The sequence below is a fragment of the Hypomesus transpacificus genome, chromosome 23 (assembly GCF_021917145.1).
Source record: "Hypomesus transpacificus isolate Combined female chromosome 23, fHypTra1, whole genome shotgun sequence".
NCBI classification, from domain to species: domain Eukaryota; kingdom Metazoa; phylum Chordata; class Actinopteri; order Osmeriformes; family Osmeridae; genus Hypomesus; species Hypomesus transpacificus.
This window is the reverse complement of record NC_061082.1, coordinates 20,951,325-20,972,321: the sequence shown is the minus strand read 5'-3', so window position 1 is coordinate 20,972,321 and position 20,997 is coordinate 20,951,325. Positions and strand designations below refer to the sequence as shown.

At 46.8% G+C, this 20,997-nt stretch overlaps 2 protein-coding genes across 2 annotated transcripts in view; one reads left to right on the top strand and one right to left on the bottom strand.

Annotated features, from left to right (window-relative positions):
- galnt13 (UDP-N-acetyl-alpha-D-galactosamine:polypeptide N-acetylgalactosaminyltransferase 13) overlaps nucleotides 1-18,111 on the bottom strand; it is a 35,013-nt gene extending 16,902 nt beyond the window's left edge. Inside the window, exons 1-6 of the mRNA XM_047047477.1 lie at nucleotides 17,625-18,111; nucleotides 12,856-13,175; nucleotides 6,367-6,535; nucleotides 4,403-4,569; nucleotides 3,872-4,079; nucleotides 1,080-1,250 (exon numbers count right to left, since the gene is read on the bottom strand). Coding sequence (XP_046903433.1) covers nucleotides 1,080-1,250; nucleotides 3,872-4,079; nucleotides 4,403-4,569; nucleotides 6,367-6,535; nucleotides 12,856-12,997 — 857 coding nt within the window. The 5' untranslated portion in view covers nucleotides 12,998-13,175; nucleotides 17,625-18,111. The remainder of the gene's footprint in view (nucleotides 1-1,079; nucleotides 1,251-3,871; nucleotides 4,080-4,402; nucleotides 4,570-6,366; nucleotides 6,536-12,855; nucleotides 13,176-17,624) is intronic.
- A 1,002-nt stretch (nucleotides 18,112-19,113) lies between these two features.
- rprma (reprimo, TP53 dependent G2 arrest mediator candidate a) lies at nucleotides 19,114-20,231 on the top strand. Its single transcript, XM_047047351.1, has one exon. It carries the CDS (start codon nucleotides 19,344-19,346, stop codon nucleotides 19,650-19,652), a length of 309 nt encoding a protein of 102 aa, XP_046903307.1. The 5' UTR covers nucleotides 19,114-19,343; the 3' UTR covers nucleotides 19,653-20,231.
- Nucleotides 20,232-20,997: the final 766 nt, after the last annotated feature.

Genomic DNA, 20,997 nt, shown 5'->3' with positions numbered 1-20,997 from the left:
CTCATTCATCAGCAGCTACTCAGGGTGATTCATAAAAACTTCTGTCTTCCAGCCTCTCCATCTAAAACACATTAGCCCCACTGAGCTGATGCAATCTCTACGCAAATTCTGGTCATTATTCCACTCTCTCTATATTGCTTTGATTCCACAACACAACTCATGGGAATGTCCCTGTACTTACTGTAAGTCGCTCTGGATAAAAGCGTTTGCGAAATGACTAAATGTAAATGTACTCCACTAACACAACAACAGCTAGAAAACAGAGATGGTTGTTCATGAGAACTGGGATTCATGAGGGCCGTGGTCTCTCTGGGTCTGTGGTCTCCTCTCTCTGTACCTGACAGGCAGCATATCTCTCTCTGTACCTGACGGGCAGCATATATCTCTGTACCTGACGGGCAGCATATCTCTCTGTACCTGACAGGCAGCATATCTCTCTGTACCTGACAGGCAGCATATCTCTCTGTACCTGACGGGCTGCATATCTCTCTGTACCTGACAGGCAGCATATCTCTCTCTGTACCTGACGGGCTGCATATCTCTCTGTACCTGACAGGCAGCATATCTCTCTCTGTACCTGACAGGCAGCATATCTCTCTGTACCTGACGGGCTGCATATCTCTCTGTACCTGACAGGCAGCATATCTCTCTGTACCTGACAGGCAGCATATCTCTCTGTACCTGACAGGCAGCATATCTCTCTGTACCTGACAGGCAGCATATCTCTCTGTACCTGACGGGCTGCATATCTCTCTGTACCTGACAGGCAGCATATCTCTCTCTGTACCTGACAGGCAGCATATCTCTCTGTACCTGACGGGCTGCATATCTCTCTGTACCTGACAGGCAGCATATCTCTCTGTACCTGACAGGCAGCATATCTCTCTGTACCTGACAGGCAGCATATCTCTCTGTACCTGACAGGCAGCATATCTCTCTGTACCTGACGGGCTGCATATCTCTCTGTACCTGACAGGCAGCATATCTCTCTGTACCTGACAGGCAGCATATCTCTCTCTGTACCTGACGGGCTGCATATCTCTCTCTGTACCTGACAGGCAGCATATCTCTCTCTGTACCTGACAGGCAGCGTTCTGTCTCCTTTGCGTCGGTCCATCTCTCTCTGAGGGACGGGGTACCAGCGGAAGTTCAGCTTCCAGTTGAACCCTCCGTAGGTCATGTCTGACCCTGCCATGTACTCAAACGTGTCGTCACTGATCACGTCGATGATGGGACACACCACCGCACTCCTGGACACACAGAGGGAAGTTACACAGAAACACGTTCCACTTCAGCTCATAGATTTTTTATTGATATTAGTTTATAGATCCTGTCCCATCCCGCCCCACTCCCTAGGTCCTGTCTTTGTCCTTTCTGTTGTGTTGTGTGTATTCATCTCTCCTCTCGTTTCCATTGTGTCGTGTTGTGTGTATTCATCTCTCCTCTCATTTCAGTGTCCCGTGCCCTACTTGTGTGATTGACCTCCTCTCCCTGACAAGTGTGGTAGTACTCTGTGGTGGTCTCTGTCTCGTCATCGACCACATTTTTACTCGGTCTTGTCTTGGTCTTGGACAAAGAGGACTCTAGATTTTATTTCAAGACTGGTCTAGACCACAACTGCAGGAATATTGCTGACGCTCACTGAGATGGCTGGGACTACATCAAACTTTTACAGGCATTTAGAAAGAAAAAAGAAAGAAATTAAAGGTAAGCTAGGTGTAAGTGACACTAGCAAAGCTAGCTACCTACCGTTTGCAATCTGCCTCTGTATCAAAACTCTTTAGAAATCTATTCCCCCTTTAAACAAAGTTGCTTGCCAGATTTTGTTTGTGATAACAAACCAGGCCACATAAAGCTATGTAGCGAATGAGCAATATAAAGTTATGTTACATCAACGTTAACTCGTGTCAGGTGCATACCTCCCCCGACTTAATAAAGTTAAATGCTGCGGGACGGCGCTCCTTCACTTGGGTGAGAGAGATGTAAAAACAGAGACAGAGTGGAGACCTAATGCGCCTCTATTCTATGAAGAAACAAATAACATTAAATAGGCTGCTTTGCCTGTCCCTACTTTTAAGAGTGCTCATTTTGAGTTCAAATATACAGTTACAGATCAAATCTAACATAGACTTAGTCTAACCGTACTGCTTGTGTATTTTGAGTGGTCTGGTCTTGACCTGGTCTCGCCCTGCCTTGGTCTTGGTCTTGACTCGGCCTCGATACAGTCTGGTCTTGGTCATGACTTGGTCTCGGATTAGATGGTCTTGACTACAACACTGCTCCCTGATCAACATCACCTGTTGCCAATCAAGCCCCTGTGTATATAGCCCTTGTGTTTCTGTCTCTGTTGTTAGTTCATCTTTGTACTTTAGAGTCAAACGTCCCAGCCTCCCATATTTTTGTGAACCACATTTAAGACTTTCTGTTTTTAAACACTACGAGTTGTGCTTTGGTGTCCACCACACATTGTCGTTACAGATATTGAGTAGCTGCCAGCTGTAAACATTATACAGATTGCAGTTGATACATTTTACGTCAATATTAGTTAAAATACATTACATCAATAATATATAACTGTAGATTTTAAAGATAGACATTACTCAGACAGCGATTTCCAGAGGAAAGCCATGGCACTACAGGGTCAGGGTCGGCCCAAGCCTTTATGGGGCCTTAAACAGAATTGATTTGGGGGGCCCTCTGGTAGCCACGGGGGCCCTAAGAAGCCGCTTAGTTTGCTTATACCTTGGGCCGGCCCTGGTGTAAGTGAGGAGGAACCTAGAGATGTAGCATTCATTCAGCCTTCATTCAGCTGAGGACTGTGGCCAACAGATCCATCCTAACTACAACTGACTGACTGATGTTCATTCAGATATGATGAAAGATGACAGACGTTTCCAGGGGATGGCACATAAAGAGATTTTAAAACCTTATTATCAATATGGTGCTGGATGGTAAAACATGACATCAAATGAACAGATATGTACGATTGGTTCCTTATTTAGTACATGGGTTCCTGTGTTCCCATTCAACAGAGAGGTAACCAGTGCTGGAACAGTTCATTTCCTGCTCGGAATCCAACAAGAAATGACAGTGAGCTCCTCATCTCCTGAACATAAGGTTAGGGTTGTACACATCAATACACGAGCAGGAGCATAAAGGGGTAATGGCTCTGTAATATCACATTCTCTGTAACACAATACTAATGTCTGCCTGGCACCTGAGGCAAAACGGATGAGTGTCTGACCTCCGATGAACGAGAGATGGAGAGAGAGAGATGGGGGAGGCATTTATCTACAATCTACAATAGCACCCTTTCACAAAAATAGCCTAGACACTCTGGACTAGTAAGTGCAATCATGGAACATAGTTACAAGCACAGGCATTAAACCCTGCCTAAAAAATCATCAATAAAAATCATCAATAATAGCACAGGCATTAAACCCTGTCACTTCTAATGGTAAATCCCATACATGGAGTCTTGAGGATGACACAGTGATGCAAGGAAAATCTATATAACCGGAAATTGACGTCATAGGGTGTGTTGAACTCGTCTCTTTGACCCATTGGTGGCGCTAGAGTGCTCGAATGGGAGACATGAAACTTGGTGAATATAAAGAGGGGACTGTGCTTAATGAGTGTGCCAAATTTCACAACTTTTTACCATACGGTTCTAGGGGTTGCCATAAACTCCAATGGGAGAGGAATATGATTTATAATAATAATAATAGTAAGAAAAGGTAGAAACACTTGAGTGGCTTCACCGCTTCGCGGCTTGGCCACCAATTAATTGAAGTGAACTCTCTATGAAAGGAATGAAATAGAACTGAATATAATTGAATGTAATTGAAAGGAACGAGAGCAGTGAGCCTACCTTTCCTCCTTGATCCTGGCCAGCAGGGGCTCCAGCCAGCCAGTGGTGCACTCACAGTGGGCGTCCAGGAAGGTGATGACCTGTCCACGTGTGGCCGCAGCCCCGCGGAGCCGCGCCCTGATCAGCCCCGAGCGCTGCCCCATCCTCAGGACCCGCGTGGGCACCTCCAGGGAGCCCACATAGTCCTCCAGCTTCTGCTTCAGGAAGTCTGGGAAGGGAAAAGGTGAGGACAACATCATTCGAGCTCAGTATGGATGCACAGGCAGGCAGGAAGTTCAGTAGTGTTTCAGGCTGGGTTCTGCTTTGCTGATTCCCCAGGGGAGCATCTGAGCACTCAGCTAGACCCAGCATATACACTTGTTCCCTCTGTTGGTACTGATTAAACAGTGCCTTCAGTCATCACAAATGCAATAGTGTGTATACTGCATGCATACTGCGTGTATTCAGCCCTTAGATTACAGTAAATCTAACCCCCCCAGTGCCCCAACCCCCCCTGCCCCCCCCTGCCCGCCCCGCCCCTCTCCCCCCCACCTCTCTCGCTGGCGTCGTCCACCAGCAGGATCTCCAGCAGCAGGCGGCGCGGCGAGCGGCTGATGGCGCTGTGCACGGTGCGCAGGAGGGTGCTCCACGCCTCGTTGTGGAACACGATGACGATGCTGGTGGTGGGGAGGTCATCAGGGTACACCTTCGCCTTGCAGCTGAGTGGAGTACAGCAGGGGAGAGTCAAGGTAGAGCACAGCACAGCAGGGGAGAGTCAAGGTAGAGCACAGCACAGCAGGGGAGAGTCAAGGTAGAGCACAGCACAGCAGGGCAGAGTCAAGGTAGAGCACAGCACAGCAGGGGAGAGTCAAGGTAGAGCACAGCACAGCAGGGGAGAGTCAAGGTAGAGCACAGCACAGCAGGGCAGAGTCAAGGTAGAGCACAGCACAGCAGGGGAGAGTCAAGGTAGAGCCCAGCACAGCAGGGGAGAGTCAAGGTAGAGCACAGCACAGCACAGTAGTCAATGTAGAGCACAGTAGAGCAGAGTAAAGTTAATGTAGAGAACAGTAGAGCAGAGTACAGTCAATGTAGAGCAGAGTAGAGTCAATGTAGAAAACATTAGTGTATTGTACAGTAGAGTACAGAATATTAGAGTAGAGGAGAGTTGTGTAGAATAGAGAATATGAGAGTAAAGTATACAGGAGTAGAGTAGATGAGAGTGGAGTTTGTATACATTAGAGTAGATTACAGCAGAGTATATTAGAGTAGGGTAGAGCAGAGACAAGTCAAAGTAGACTATAGTAGAATACAGAAGAGAACAGTAGTGTGAAATAGAGCAGTAGAAGCAGGATAGTAGAAGCAGTGATGGTGCACTACTGCTGTGTCGTGCTGGTGGAGTTATGACAGCATCACACCGACCTGCACACTCCTAGAAATCAACTTCAAGGCTGACAACCCTGTCAGCACTTCCTCTGCACAGTGGGACGTCTTTGCTAGCCCCCCCCCACCCCCTTCTCCAAGAGCCAGTAACTAAGGAACCAAGGCCTTTAGCCATCAAGTGTGGTGCTAAATAAAGGATGAGGTGAACGCCTGGTGTTGGAGCAGGAGAATTGAAGGGAGGAGGTGAGGCAGGCAGGGAAGGTTACTGCAAGGTGGAGTAGGGGCGGGGAGGGGAGGAGGCGAACTAGGCAGGACTGCAGTGTTAGCCGGCCCCCCACCCTGCCTAACGGCACAGGGGTCAGGGGTCGTCTCTAAGTCTTGTTCCTCTTAGATGACAAGCTGGCTGGCCACAGCACTGAGCTCCAGCTACAATCTACATTCTCTCTCTCCAACTTCTCTTCGTCTCTTTCTCTCTCAGTATCTCTCTACCTGCATCTCTCTCCAACTTTCTGTCTGTGTGTTTGTCTGTCCCTGGGTGTGTGAGGGAGTGTGTGTAAAGGTGTGTGGGGAAGTGTGAAGGTGTGTGAGGGTGTAGTCAGGGTTTGTGAGGGAGTGTGAAAGTGTGTGAGGGTGTGTAAAGGTGTATGAGAGTGTGTGAGGGTGCGTGAAAGTGTGCAAGGGTGTGTGAGGGTTATGTAACACACACAATGACTCCTCAATACAAACTACAGTTAACCAGTCTGGGTAGAGGTATTGGTATGAAAAGTGTGTATAACTGTATTTAAAGTGCTGTATTGCTGTATTCAGATATACTATGGGGGGGTTATTACACTGTTACACTAACAGAATGTTAACAGAGCCTCCGCAGGATACGAAGGCTCGTATGTCACACAAGCTGCCCTCAGGCTTTTCATATCCAGCTCAAGTGGATCTTGTGAGAGCGTTAACAAGCACCTCCACCCCACCATACAAGAGCTGTCCCAGAGTCTCAACATCCACAGCTCTTTGACGTTAGACGGTGCTGTTCATGGCAAGAGCCTGGTCTGAGTGTGAAGGAGTCTTTTCAGATGACTGGTTAGAGTGTGTCTGGTGGGGTGTCTATGTGTGGACCTGGGGAGCCGAAAATACCAACTCACCCATCCAGACGCACGTCCGGCAAGGTCCTGTTCAGGGCGATCATGTCACTGGCCATCAGGTTGAACTGGTTGACCTTGAAGAGCTCTTTCATTTTCTCCTGGTCGTCCTTGGAGATGACCACGGCTTTGCCCATCTCCCCGGGCCCTTCATGGCCTCGTGATATGACAGCTGGAACGACACGACACAGAGAAACTTCTCACACACAGCTACAGTACGGCGTGTATTCCTCCGTTGTATTTCCTGCTACCTGAGAGGTGAAGGTCACACACACTCACTCACACACACACAGACATTTCTAAACTCAGCAGGGTAAAAATAAAATGGTATTGTATCTATTCATCAAGGTCTCACGGAAAGCCAAGAAACTCAACAAAAACTCAAGATGGGTGAATCACGCTCTATTGTGAGTAGAGAACATTGAAGACAAAATGGGTTTGAAAGAGCAAGATGTTCCAGTACATTCCCTCTCACATCTCAAGGCGCTGGACACTGAGGCAGAGTGCAGGGCCACAACCTGACAGCAGGACACTGAGGGGGGGCTGGCCATCACAGGTTCCCACTGTCCATGGACCCTCATGTCTTCATCACCATATTGTGTTGTGTAATATGTTACCGTGAGAGAAACTAGCACATTAACTGAACCACAGCCACGGAGACACAGCCAGGACAGGAAACATCTTTTAGGAGGCTTACACTTCAGAATCAGGAGATCAGAATCAAAATTATTTTATATTTTTTTGCAATTTAAGTTTTCACAAACACGGAATTTACTGTGGCAGGAGGGTGCATTCAATTAACATATATGAATCTTAATTATTTGTTTTTACAGGGGAACAAAAGGACAGATGGCATAGAGTTGCTGGAATGTTCCCCTTGACGCCAGACCAGGAGTCATATACAGTCCCAGTCATGTGAATGATAGTACAAAGAGTTTTCTGTTTACTTTCTACCCCCCCACCCCTAGTGTTGCTGCAAAAAGGAAGAGTTGAAGATTCTGTTTCAACTATCCAGCCTTCCGCTTTGTTTTCTTGGGTAAAACACAGAAAGTGAGCGGTTGAAGATGCCACCCACCACCACAGCCTCTGAGCCTCTGTAGAAGCAGCCTGGGATGTGTCAGGCCTGGAACAGCTCAGCCTCTTACACTCTGACCCTCACATGAGCAGCATGTATTATACATGATGACCATCATCTCCCAAGACAACATTCACTCACTGCCAGGGCGTCCTGTCCAATTCCCTGGTCCCACTCAACGCTACTGCCTCCCCTGGAGATGACCCTCCAGCCACACTCCTCACCTACACACTCACCCTTACAATCACACCCACACTTACACACTCAAGCACTCACACTCAATCATACACTCACTTTTACAATCACACACACTCGCAGCTGCTTCAGTATGGCTGCTTCAGTATGGCTGCTTCAGTATGGCTGCTCCAGTATGGCTGCTTCAGTATGGCTGCTTCAGTATGGCTGCTTCAGTATGGCTGCTTCAGTATGGCTGCTTCAGTATGGCTGCTCCAGTATGGCTGCTTCAGTATGGCTGCTTCAGTATGGCTGCTTCAGTATGGCTACTTCAGTATGGCTGCTTCAGTATGGCTGCTTCAGTATGGCTGCTTCAGTATGGCTGCTTCAGTATGCTTCAGTATGGCGAGTGTCGAACAAAAACGTTTTCTGTTCTCTCCCTCCCACTTGGTAAGTGGAGTGATACTGTAGACTGTGTATATGCTAGACCTTGGGGCTTATATGATTCCTGATTATGGATTCATGGCAGAAGGGCCTGATAAATGAGAATACTGCGGTTTGATTGTGAGGGACTGAAAGGTAGATAAAACGTTATTCATCCATCCATCTTAGCTTCAGAAGGCTATGATGCATGAGACTGAAAGATAGCAAGTTTGATCCATCCATCCTAACTTCAGAATTACATTTACATTACATTACATTTATTCATTTAGCAGACGCTTTTGTCCAAAGCGACTTCCAAGAGAGAGCTTCACAAAGTGCATAGGTCACTGATAATAACAACAAGATAGCCCCACAGCATTGCGGGTAGTCAAAAACAAGAAGTACATATTGTGGACAACCAAAAAATAGTGCTAAAGGGAAGAAACCATAAGAGCATGTAGTTAAACAAGTTAAAATTACACAACATTGATCTCTAAGTGCAGGTGTACCTGTAGGAAAGCAATAAAAATAGGATTAACTAAAAAAAAAGAAGAATACAACAGTTTAAATCAGCTACCACTAACCAACAAGAGCAACAGTCTAAGCAAGAGTCATTGTGAACCTTGAGGAAACTAGCGTTGGATTCAGCAAACCATTCCTAAGTACCATTGTACTCCCGGAACAAGTGCGTCTTGAGCCTTCTCTTGAAGGTGGAGAGACAGTCCGTGTCTCTGATGGAGGTGGGGAGTTGATTCCACCACTGGGGTGCCAGGCAGGAGAAGAGCTTGTGCTGGGACCGGGCGGTCTTGAGAGGTGGGACCACCAGGCGGTTGTCTGAAGAAGACCGTAGGTGGCGGGTGGGGGTGTAAGGCTGCAGGAGAGACTTGATGTAGTCGGGCGCAGTTCCATTCACTGCTCGGAAGGTCAGTACCAGGGTCTTGAATCTGATGCGGGCCGTTATGGGTAGCCAGTGGAGGGAGATGAGGAGCGGGGTAACGTGGGAGCGTCTGGGTAGATTGTAGACCAGACGGGCCGCTGCGTTCTGAATTCTCTGAAGAGGGCGGGTTGCGCATGATGGGAGACCGGCGAGCAGCGAGTTGCAGAATTGTGTGACAGTGAATGTCTGGTTTCTCCGCAGGCAGATCTCCCCAGTACATTTCTGTCCTTCCAAAGCAGTATTATTTTTCGCCTCTAACCGGCAGCATCATCCTAGACTGGCAGCTCCCGAGGGCCCTCCTCGGCCTGGTCTGCACAGTGAGAGGGTCTTCAGCACCAGGCTGCTGCAGGGAGGAGGACCCACAGATGTGCATGCAGCTCACATTGAGTTAACAGATCATGTTTCCAATGCTTCATCCACCCTCCACTTTGATACTAAATGGAATTTTCCAGACGGTGTGGAGACGAGTGTGTGAGAGGAAGCAGTTCTCTCCTCACACCCTCCTTTACCTCCCCTCTCTCCACACACCCGCCGCGTATTGCCCTCCTCGCCGGTCTGATACGGATCCGTATTGCCCCCTGAAGTCATCTTCCAAATGAGCGATATTGATAGTCATACACAGCCATGAGGAAATTCAGAAGCAGCGGAAATGTGTTATTGATAATGATGATGAAGACTAGAAACAATAGTTTGAATCACTTGTGTTGTTACTTTACTATCAATTAAAGCAATTTTAGCTGAGCCGTGTTGTCTGTTTTCTATTGATCATTGTAAATTGAAGTTAGCAAATAATTGGCAACACCTGAAACACATTGTGTCGTGAGAAGACTTGAGAGCTGAACAAAACAACATGTTTTCTATTAACAATGACCATTTCTTTTCATTTACTAAATGAAAGAAGCAAAAAATGCCATATAATAAACAACTTACTGACCTCGACCGTTCGGTCATGCCGGGAAATATCAAACTATCGCTCAGTCAATACGTTAAAGCCTCAGTCTGATATTTCCCGGCATGACCTCACTCTCGGTCAGTAAGTAACCGCAAAGAGTATAGAAGCACGTCAATATAGGTTCTTTGGTAACCGTAAGTAGAGTCACAATAATCTGTTGTGACCTAATCATAAACGACATCACCTGTTGACATGGCTACAGCAACAAGTAGTCTGTCCTGCGGCCCCTTTCTAATCGACTGAGGTCGTCATGGAAATGTAAGAATGTTTACATGAAGACTACACGTCACAGGAGATATCATAAACACAGGGATTTTATGGGGCTAGATCATAAAGATGTGGCGTTCTGCTGGATAGCTATTTCAAACAGCATGCATGAATTAATCTGTAACCGCAGGCAAATGTTTTTTAAAAGGTCATTATTGACTTGAGGATGGACAACCTCGAATCGTTCAACCACTTGTCGAAATGAGATTGTGGAATGAGAGGAATACTAATTGGTCCCTCCCAGATGGTCTGTTGTTAGGAGACCTGAAGAAGCACTCAGATGTTGGAATGCAAAGGCCAACTGTAATCCACATGCTTTCTACTCTAAAGGCTGTCATACAGTACAGATAGGTAGCACACATCCTGCAATACTCAGAAACAAGTACAGAGCCATAACTGTGGAAAGTTTTGGAATATTGTCTCGTGTCTCTTATGCGGTCAAAACATGTTCAAAACAGAGACCAAATTGAGCATGAGGAAAGACTTTGTCAACATGGTAATATATTTTATTTTTTTATGCAACTATAGAATCCAGTCGTGGTTGATTGATTCCAGCTTTTTGAAAGCAGAACACTGAATGAGTAAACTGGTGACAGACCGTCAGAATCTAAGCCTTGCTTTTCTAAGCAGAATGGCTACTTAGTCCTCATTTGACAATTTAATTCCATGAAAAGCTCATACCGTCATACCAGGTCTCCTTGGGAGGAAAACTGTCAGGCCCTCGCCAGCTCTCCACTGGTGTCCCACAGGGCTCCGTCCTTGGACCCCTCCTCTTCTCTCTGTACACCACCTCACTTGGACCAATCATCGCCTCCCATGGCTTCTCCTACCACTGCTTCGCTGACGACACGCAGCTGTACCTGTCATTCCCCCCGACTGATCCGGGGATCTCAGCTAGGATTGAGGCCTGCCTCACAGACATCTCCGCCTGGATGACCGAGCACCACCTCCAGTTGAACCTCGCCAAAACAGAACTTCTCATCATCCCGGCCAAACCCTCCATCTCCCACAATCTCTCAATCACCCTGGGATCTGCGACGGTGACCCCTTCATCCTCTGCCAGGAACCTTGGGGTTACCATGGATGACGAGCTCTCCCTCACGGCCCACATTGCTGCAGTCTCCCGGTCGTGTAGATTCACCCTCTACAACATCCGGAAGATCAGGAGATACCTGTCTGAGCACTCCACCCAGCTGCTAGTCCAAGCACTGGTCCTCTCCAAGTTGGACTACTGCAACTCGCTGCTCGCTGGTCTCCCTGCATGTGCAACCCGCCCTCTTCAGAGGATTCAGAATGCAGCGTCCCGCCTGGTCTACAATATACCCAGACACTCCTATGTTACCCCGCTCCTCATCTCTCTCCACTGGCTACCCACTGACCTTCCGAGCAGTGAACGGGATTACACCCGACTACATCAAGTCTCTCCTGCAGCCTTACACCCCCACCCGCCACCTACGGTCTTCTTCAGACAACCGCCTAGTGGTCCCACCGCTCAAGACCGCCCGGTCTCAAGACAAGCTCTTCTCCTGCCTGGCCCCCCAATGGTGGAACCAGCTCCCTACCTCCATCAGGGACACTGACTGTCTCCCCACCTTCAAGAAAAGGCTCAAGACGCACTTGTTCAGGGAGTACAACGGCACTTAGGAATGCTTGGCTGGACCTAATGTTAGTTTCATCCAGGATCACAATGACTCTTATTGAGAGACTTGTTGCTCTTGTAGGTTATTTATAACAAAGTTAACTCTTGTACTCGCTGTGAAATATTTTACTGTTGATTGTTCTTCTGCAGGTACAGTCTTGCACTTTTTGGGGTTCATGTTGTTTTAATTTGTAACTTGTATAACTGCATGCTCTTTTGGGTCTTCCCTTTGGCACTTGTTTAGTTTTTCACAATGTTTGCTTCATGTTTTGGCCGCTTGCAATGTTTGGGACTACCTCATTGTTATGATCAGTGACCTATGCTCTTTTGAAAAGCTCTCTCTTTGAAGTCGCTTTGGAGGAAACCGTCTGCTAAATGAATACATGTAAATTGTGTGCAATTGTTTGGCATGATGGCAATTACATTGGAAAACAGGGTCCTCAGTAGTGTTCTGATTTCCCGATTTCTGCCTCATTTGAACCTTACAAGCAGCTTACAGAGCCTCTTGTAAACCTGATTACTAGAGAGGACGTCCTGGGGAATAGACAACCAGAGGAGGACAGTCATGTAACTGAGGCTCATTAAGCAAGGATCCAGCTAACCACGGTCACTCATTCACTACTGAACAGCTTGCAGGAGCAGAGGGGTCAACACATGGGTCTCAAGGATAAGCTCTCTCTCTCTCCCTCTCCCTCTCCCTCTCTCTCTCTTCTCTCTCGTTTTTATGAGTCCACTCAGCCAGAGATGCAACACGTTGGAACACTAGCTTGCTGATTCCTGCATTTACTTTGGCATATTGTTTGGTGTCCGTTTCTACAACTTTCTCAGTACTGTAAGGTGAGTGATGTGGGATAACAATGAGATTTAAATTATTATATTTATGGAAATACAAAATCACATGGTGGTGGTCACAGTAGAAGTTTGTGTATCTGTGTCCTAAGTCCTACTACTTATCAATATCCATCAATTCATTCACATTCAGTCATTCTCCCTGGCCCAGGGCCTAAGTGAGGGGGGTTTCTCACCTCTGAGAGCTGGCAGCAGTGAGCGGTCCTTCCTGTCGTCACATTTGTTACACTCGCTGAAGTAGAGGAGCAGGAACACGTCCACCAGCACCCAGACCAGAGAGGTGGTCAGAACCACCTTGCAGTACACAAACCTCCTCATCAGCCCCCGGACAGCCTCGCTCTCTCAGGGCCCAATCAGAACTCTGGACCCCGGACAGCCTCACTCTCTCAAAGCCCAATCAGCACTCTGGCCCCTGGACCGGCGGGCAGGAACTCAGGAGCTGGTGAGCAGTGGTAGGGGGACGATTAAGGGTGGGGCACACGGACAAGTCATCCCACTGTAGAGACGAGAGGGACGAGGGAGGGAAGGACAATGAGAGAGAAATACAACTGTAGCATTTCAATACCATGAAAATTCATTAATTGTATGTCCTTAATATAGGAGCATATTTATGGATGCATAATTGGAGCCAGAAAGATCCCAATGAGGCATGATGTGATTCAAATCAACATTTCTTTGTCTTAAATTCAAGTTACGGGTGTTGTGCAACGGGACATTTTACAAGCATTATTAGATGCATTCTTTAAATAGGAATGAGAGAATAGGAGAATAGGAAGAAGCTAATTCTCCCTTTGGACAGTCTAGATATCATCTCCTGCCTCAGCCAGACGGATAGATTTCCACCAGAGAGAATATTTGTGGGGAAAATAACTCTCAGTGGAATGAAATGGAATTCCTTGCTAAACTGCGCATAAAACACACCCTGATTTGCCTTCTCTTATTCTCTCTTATGACTTTCCCAGCACAAAATGAGAGTCTTACAGAGGCAATTGATACCACATTGATTTATTCTGCGTTGAACAGTGTAAAGATATGATCTCAATAGCAGGCAGACAGGCAGCTGTCGCTCAGCACAGAGACTGAACTGTGACCCACAGCGTGCTCACTGATGTTCTCCTCACATCTGAGAGGCTACTGGCTTTGTTATCCGATCCATATATCCGTTATGGGGTTTACAAACTCAAACGGATCCATTGTTCTGTTTGCAAACCTGCAATACTGAATCCTGCTGTGACTGGTCATGGGACCACCAAGGGCAGTATTGAGAACTCATCCCCTCGGGCAGCTCAGGAGCTTGTGTTTGAAAGTGTGTGTGTTTCCCCACATGCTTCTATACTCGTCAGGCCTGCCAGGTGTTCCTGTATCCCCCAGCTCTCCCTGGGGGGAAGATCTGACTCTCTCATTTCCTTGTTGTTCCCCTGCAGCGCAAAGCTGGCATTAAACTCTCACACACACACAGACATACACACACACGCTCCATGTCTGAATCTACCCCCCCCAGCTCAGAGTGAATGTGCAGCACAGGACCTGCCCACAGCTACTGAACTCACTGTATTCTCATTCAGAAGCACGTGAGGCTCAGTCCTGACGACGTGTGTCATTACAGCCCCATAGCAGACCACAAATGGATCCCTGTTTCCATCCTGCAGTCGGAAGCTCTGCAGGTTCAGTGTGCGTCCTCCCCAGCACCCCCACCTGCTGCCTGACCTGTCCCAGACCTCCAGCAGCCAGGGCCTAGCGACCTGTGGGCTCTCTATCCCCTCTCATCCAGCACGACCTGTAGGCTCTCTATCCCCTCTCATCCAGCACGACCTGTGGGCTCTCTATCCCCTCTCATCCAGCACGACCTGTGGGCTCTCTATCCCCTCTCATCCAGCACGACCTGTGGACTCTCTATCCCCTCTCATCCAGCACGACCTGTGGGCTCTCTATCCCCTCTCATCCAGCACGACCTGTGGACTCTCTATCCCCTCTCATCCAGCACGACCTGTGGGCTCTCTATCCCCTCTCATCCAGCACGACCTGTGGACTCTCTATCCCCTCTCATCCAGCACGACCTGTAGGCTCTCTATCCCCTCTCATCCAGCACGACCTGTAGGCTCTCTATCCCCTCATCCAGCACGACCTGTGGGCTCTCTATCCCCTCTCATCCAGCATGACCTGTAGGCTCTCTATCCCCTCTCATCCAGAAAACCTCATTCCAATACTACTGGTTGACTGGGGCTGGAGTGACAACATTCAGGAGGCTAGGGTTAGGGATCTCCAGGTGCAAGGCTGGACAGGCCTGAATTACACCATCTAGAGGAGATTCACAGCACTCTAAATAAACCCACTTAGACCCAGGCAGAACTCACAGGAGTATTCCTAACTCCAGCATGGAACCCTTCAATCCATTTAATCAACCCTCAATTCCAAGCTAATGTCTGCTGTGAATGTGTGCGAGAGGTCCAGTAAAGTGTGTGTGTGTGGGGGGGGGGGGGGGTGTTTGTGAGTGTGTGTGTGGGGGGGGGTGTTTGTGAGTGTGTGTGTGTGTGTGTGTGTGGGGGGGGGGGGGGAGTGTTTGTGAGTGTATATGAGTGTTTGATAGCATTTGTCTCTTGCCATCTGCTTGGGGTGCGCAGCCCATGTTTGGGTTAGATGCCACCAACCATGCTGGAGGCCTCCTAGCCTCCTGGTGCCTCACAGCAGACCAGGTCAGCAGCCATCCGCACGGAGGAATATTTCCTCCCTGCTAAACGCTGAGCTGGTACTGGACATGGTCTCTCCCCTTGTGACACCAGACATTAATATTGACCACTACAACATGTTTTCTGGCACCACCAAGACTGTAGCAGCTAATGACCGGAAAGGAGCAGCAGGATAGTAGGAAACATTCATTTATGGTTTTCTGTGTATTTCCCCCTATTTGATTATCAATCTGTTTTTATCATTTTGTTTTCCTATTCGAAGCAACTAGACCTCCCAATCCAGCCCTGTGACAAGCTACTGTGATAACATTATTAATGATGGGTTGGTTTTGAATAAGAAATGTGCTACATTGTTGTGGAAATGTATTAAGCTTTGCTCTCATCCCTGAGCAAATGTGAAAATATACCAGGTCCATCTCCTGAGGGGTAAAAGGTTGTTAGGATCTGGCCTGACAGTTGGAAATGCATTGAGGAAAACAATGTTTGTGTATCGTGACAATGTCAAGTCTACTGAAGGTTGCCCTGACCATGTTTGGGGAAATACTTCGACCTGCACGTTGTGTTCCGACCGTGTGTTTGTGCCAACACACATCCTCCAGTGAGAGATGGAGTCAATTGTACCTCAGAGACTTAGTGTAGTGGTTAGTTAGAGTCTTCCTGCTTGCAAGCATAATAAACACATATATTGTGAAAGTCTTTTGTCTCTTGGTTCCATCTTTTTCTGGATTCAACACGTGGATAACTTCCCATGACACTACTTTCTGATCTAGTGGCGCTTTAGTCTTTATCACCAGGCAGGTGGTGGTCTTAAGGGGCAATTGGTGTAAAGTGGTAGAGGATGCACAAGCAGATCCTACCTGTTTCAAAGGGCTCAGAGCACATCCACACCATCACAGCTCTCAGGGGCTACATCCACACCATCACAGCTCTCAGGGGCTAACATCCACACCATCACAGCTCCCAGGGGCTAACATCCACACCATCACAGCTCTCATGGGCCACATCCACACCATCACGGCTCTCAGGAGCCACATCCACACCATCACAGCTCTCAGGGGCTACATCCACACCATCACAGCTCTCAGTGGCTAACATCCACACCATCACAGCTCTCAGGGGCTAACATCCACACCATCACAGCTCTCATGGGCTACATCCACACCATCACAGCTCTGAGGGGCCACATCCACACCATCACAGGTCTCAGGGGCTACATCCACACCATCACAGCTCTCAGGAGCCACATCCACACCATCACAGCTCTCATGGGCCACATCCACACCATCACAGCTCTCAGGGGCTAACATCCACACCATCACAGCTCTCAGGAGCCACATCCACACCATCACAGCTCTCAGGGGCTAACATCCACACCATCACAGCTCTCAGGGGCTAACATCCACACCATCACAGCTCTCATGGGCTACATCCACACCATCACAGCTCTCAGGGGCTAACATCCATACCATCACAGCTCTCAGGGGCTACATCCACACCATCACAGCTCTCAGGGGCTACATCCACACCATCACAGCTCTCAGGGGCCTCAAAGGCTGGGCTTGACACCAATGTCATGACAGTCCGCAATTCTCCAAAGTTTTAAACAAACTAAGGAAATCAGCATAAAAGCTGCTGCGGAAAGAGGGCATTTGCTGTTGGGAGAGTGATTACCATCATGTACTCATGGACTGATCCTCTTATGCTAATCACTGCCCTGTGTTCCTCTACAGACAACACCACCACTACAGGGGTACTTCTATCGTGAAGGTGGTGTTAAGGTTATATCCTAGGGGTGAGATGATTAGCTTTCTTCCCATAGATGGAAAGGCATTTCATTAGTAAGGAGTGAAACGCAGACACACACACTTGAAAAAGACCAAACTTAATGAAACACTATAGATTATAGAATTCGCAATTAGCTTGATTTCAATGCATGCAACAGAATGGGGTTTTCCTCTGTAACACTAGTAGATGTAGAGGAGGGTGTGGGTCAGTGTAGTGAGATACCTTCATCGCATTATCTATGATAGATATTCACGACTTTCATCATTAGAATACGTGGTGTGTGATTAATTTGTAGAGACTAAGGCAGGTGCCACCACTGCTCCAAAATACTGGCTAAATGTAAAAACCTATGATAAAATGAACTGTCACATCCAGTAACACGTGCACGCGTCTAAGTCCGTGTCTTATTTTGTGGACTACTGTCAGGATGAAAACAACTGGTGAAATTGAGTCGAATAGGACTCTGTACTTACAGTAACAAGACGATGTGAATAAATGGCCCGCCGAAGTCTTGCTCGTCAGCAACGTGTTGAATAGGAATTTTAAAACAAATAGGAAACCTAATTCAAAATGAGAAATGGCAGGGGGAAAAAATCGCTGCACACGTATCCCATCGAAGCAAAGTCAAGCCAGGTACTGGTTCACTCAACGGGGGGGGGGGGGGGGGGGGAGCTGTAGCTAAATGAGACGCATAATTCCACGTCCCTGTGATGTTTCCAGTTTGCCTGACACCTATTTACTCTCATTGATAGGCAATCGGTCCCTCTTCAGAACGCAGTCTTCCCAACACCAACCACCGACGCGTATTGTCACCGAGTTGTGCTGTGTCTTCATTTTCTTTCACATTATGTTTGATATGCGGAGCGAAAAGATATGTAGCCTGTTCACCTGTTCTCTGCCAGAATAATGTAAGTATAACAGTGGGGACAGGCGAAATATTCCGCTACAACCTACCGTGAAACACTGGGATCCAAGCGTCGCTGGACATCTCCTCTGTGGTTGGTTGTAAGTGGTGTCGATCACAAAATCTGCTAAAAACACCGTGTCACGGGCGCATGGTAAATGTAGGTAATTTCTCAATAAATGTTGAGTACCACTAAAAGCCTTCGTTCTTGCAGTCGTCCTATGTTTGTATTTGAAATAATTTAAGTAAAGTAATTCGGTTATTTAAATGTGTCGTCACATGTGTTAGTTTTAACAATAGTTGTATTATGTGGACCAATACATGTTTGGGACACTCGTGAATAGGCTATACAGATTTGTTCTGAAATCTAGTCCTGTACAGTTCAAGTGAGTGTGTTGGTGGAGTAGGACTACATCATCTATCCAAGTCTACAGTGTCTATCATCACGTTCCACTTCATGAGCACGTATTGGAATGAAAGATTTGTAGTTCTGCCAGTGGTAGCTCACTTTAATAATTGTGCAACACTGCCATCTGCTGACACGTACAACGTTGTTTAGGTGTCCATTGATGGTCGTGGGGAAGGCTATTATGCGGCCTGTAAGCATAGGCTACATCTATTCAGGCGAGAGACGTAGGCCTACTTTCCTTTTTATTGTCTAGGCCTACTATTTATTTGAACTATACGAGATGGTCACACAAAAAAGATGAATATGTCATTGGAGTATGAGAAAACGTATGAGATTCCTGAACGTTGAACTCCACAAGATGCCAGTGAAATAATTCGGAGAGTGCTCACTTCATTACAATTGTGTTGGTTGTAATTCATGGTGTCCAACTTTTAGGCTAACAGAGATCAGGTCTATGTTTGTTGAAATATACTAAATACTGCGTGTGTTACCAGTCTCTCCTTTTGGCTGTTCAGAAATAAGCCTGGCGGTGGCGCTATTGCTTTGTACGCCTGTTGATGGGCAATGGGTGACGACCGGCGGGCCAACCATTCTCTCTATGGTGAAATGGTTTCACCCAAACAGGTACAACAACCAAGGGTTGCTATAACACCATAGATGCGCGCTGGAGCTGGAAGAGGGCACTTACAAACCTCCAGTAATGCAAAGTCAAAGCAAGTTCATACACCCGAAAACAGCCGCACCTGAGAAAAAGGTAATTCAATCTTCTGCATTTCCACACACATCTTTTACTTCACTTGTGAGGAATTTCTCTGGGATTTTGTCTAGTTTTTTCTTTATCAGCTCAAATTGGTGACATTTTAAAGTTGAGAAGTGGAGATGAATTCTACCGGATTCAACCAAACGGACAGTGGGCTGTTCAACAAGACAGAGGAGATATTTTGCTGTAACTTTTCTTCGGTGGTGACTGATAACGGCTTTGTGGCGACAGCGCCGGATGAAAGAAGTCTATTTATCATGAGAGTGGTCCAAATAGCGGTGATGTGCGTGTTATCTCTCACAGTGGTGTTTGGCATCTTCTTTCTGGGCTGCAACCTTCTCATCAAATCAGAAGGAATGATCAACTTCTTGGTGACGGACAGAAGACCATCTAAAGAAGTGGAGGCAGTTATTGTAGGGGCATATTGAGTGAGACTGCTTTTGCAAAGTTGCTATAAAAACTGTCCGCCTGAGCGAACACGCCCGACGAGGAGTTCAGCAAGAGAAGAGAGGGAAGAAAATGGTCAATCACATTCGAACGTTCATCTGTTTTCTGGTGTAAAGATTGTCACTTATTGAAAACAGGAAAAATGTGGAATTTGGATCAGTCAGGTGGCTGAATTACATGTTTTTCATGATAATATTTTTCAGAGGCTGAAGTTTTAGAAAAAGCCTCATTTTTAACGACATTCACATCTTCATGAATTGTGTTATTTAAGCTCTTATTCTTTGAAAACGTTACGCATTCACACACCCCTGTACGCTGTGTAGAGTTCATGTAGCAGATATTGTCACGCAGTAGCTTATTGCCACAATAGTGGCTGATGCCCTTTTTTACTGCACAATGCAGCCGTGTTGAATATTGTGGGGCAGATGATTGTTGAAATTGCACGTTGTATGTGTTTTTGCATACAATATGCAATAGAATTTAAACCTGTGAACCAACTGTTTCCTAATGAAAATTGTTCATTTCAATAGTGTGTAATTGCATGGGTGGTAGAGATAAAGTAGTACATCTTGTTAATTGGAATAAATTCATACTGTGATTAAAACTCTTTTAAATTCAGTGCTGGTTTATTTTACAGAGCATTATCATAAATAACAAAGCCCTGAAAATGTGCCTTTGACAATGCACAGCCTAGCACACTACGTCATTTAAACAGATGAAGCTTGTTGCGTATCGTAATAAAAAAAAAAACTTGAACTATGTTTATATTTATAGTTCTTCTGCATATTTCTTGTTGTAACATTTATATATGATACATGTGGCATTTGACTTGTGTGAAATATAAATTGTGTGACAGAGAGTAGTGCCTTGCACCATGCAGACTACCAGACCTGGGTAACGTACCTGAGGCAAGGCTCTCCTGTGGAGAAGGCCCTCTCACGGGGTCACAGGTCATATTGATCATCCTGTGACGTAAGTGACGTGTTTGTGGCACGTATGGGACTCAGCGGGACATGCAGTGTTGTCATGGGCACATGGGATTCACACCCTGAGTGTGTATCAATCTGCCGACTGCAGGCTGGGCCCTACATCCATGCCCCTGGGCAGCAATCAGGTCATACATGGGAGTGTTTTCACAATGGGATTGCATTTGACTGTTTCAGTCTTTGACACGATTCATAAATGAATATTCCAAAGCACAGCAGATGTGTAATTAAAAGCCAGTCACATTGGTGTTCAAGGTATGAGGTCATCTGCATAACATTTCAGTCATTAGGTACACTGTAGGACATAAGGGGTCATAATGTGTCAATATTCTGCCTTTGC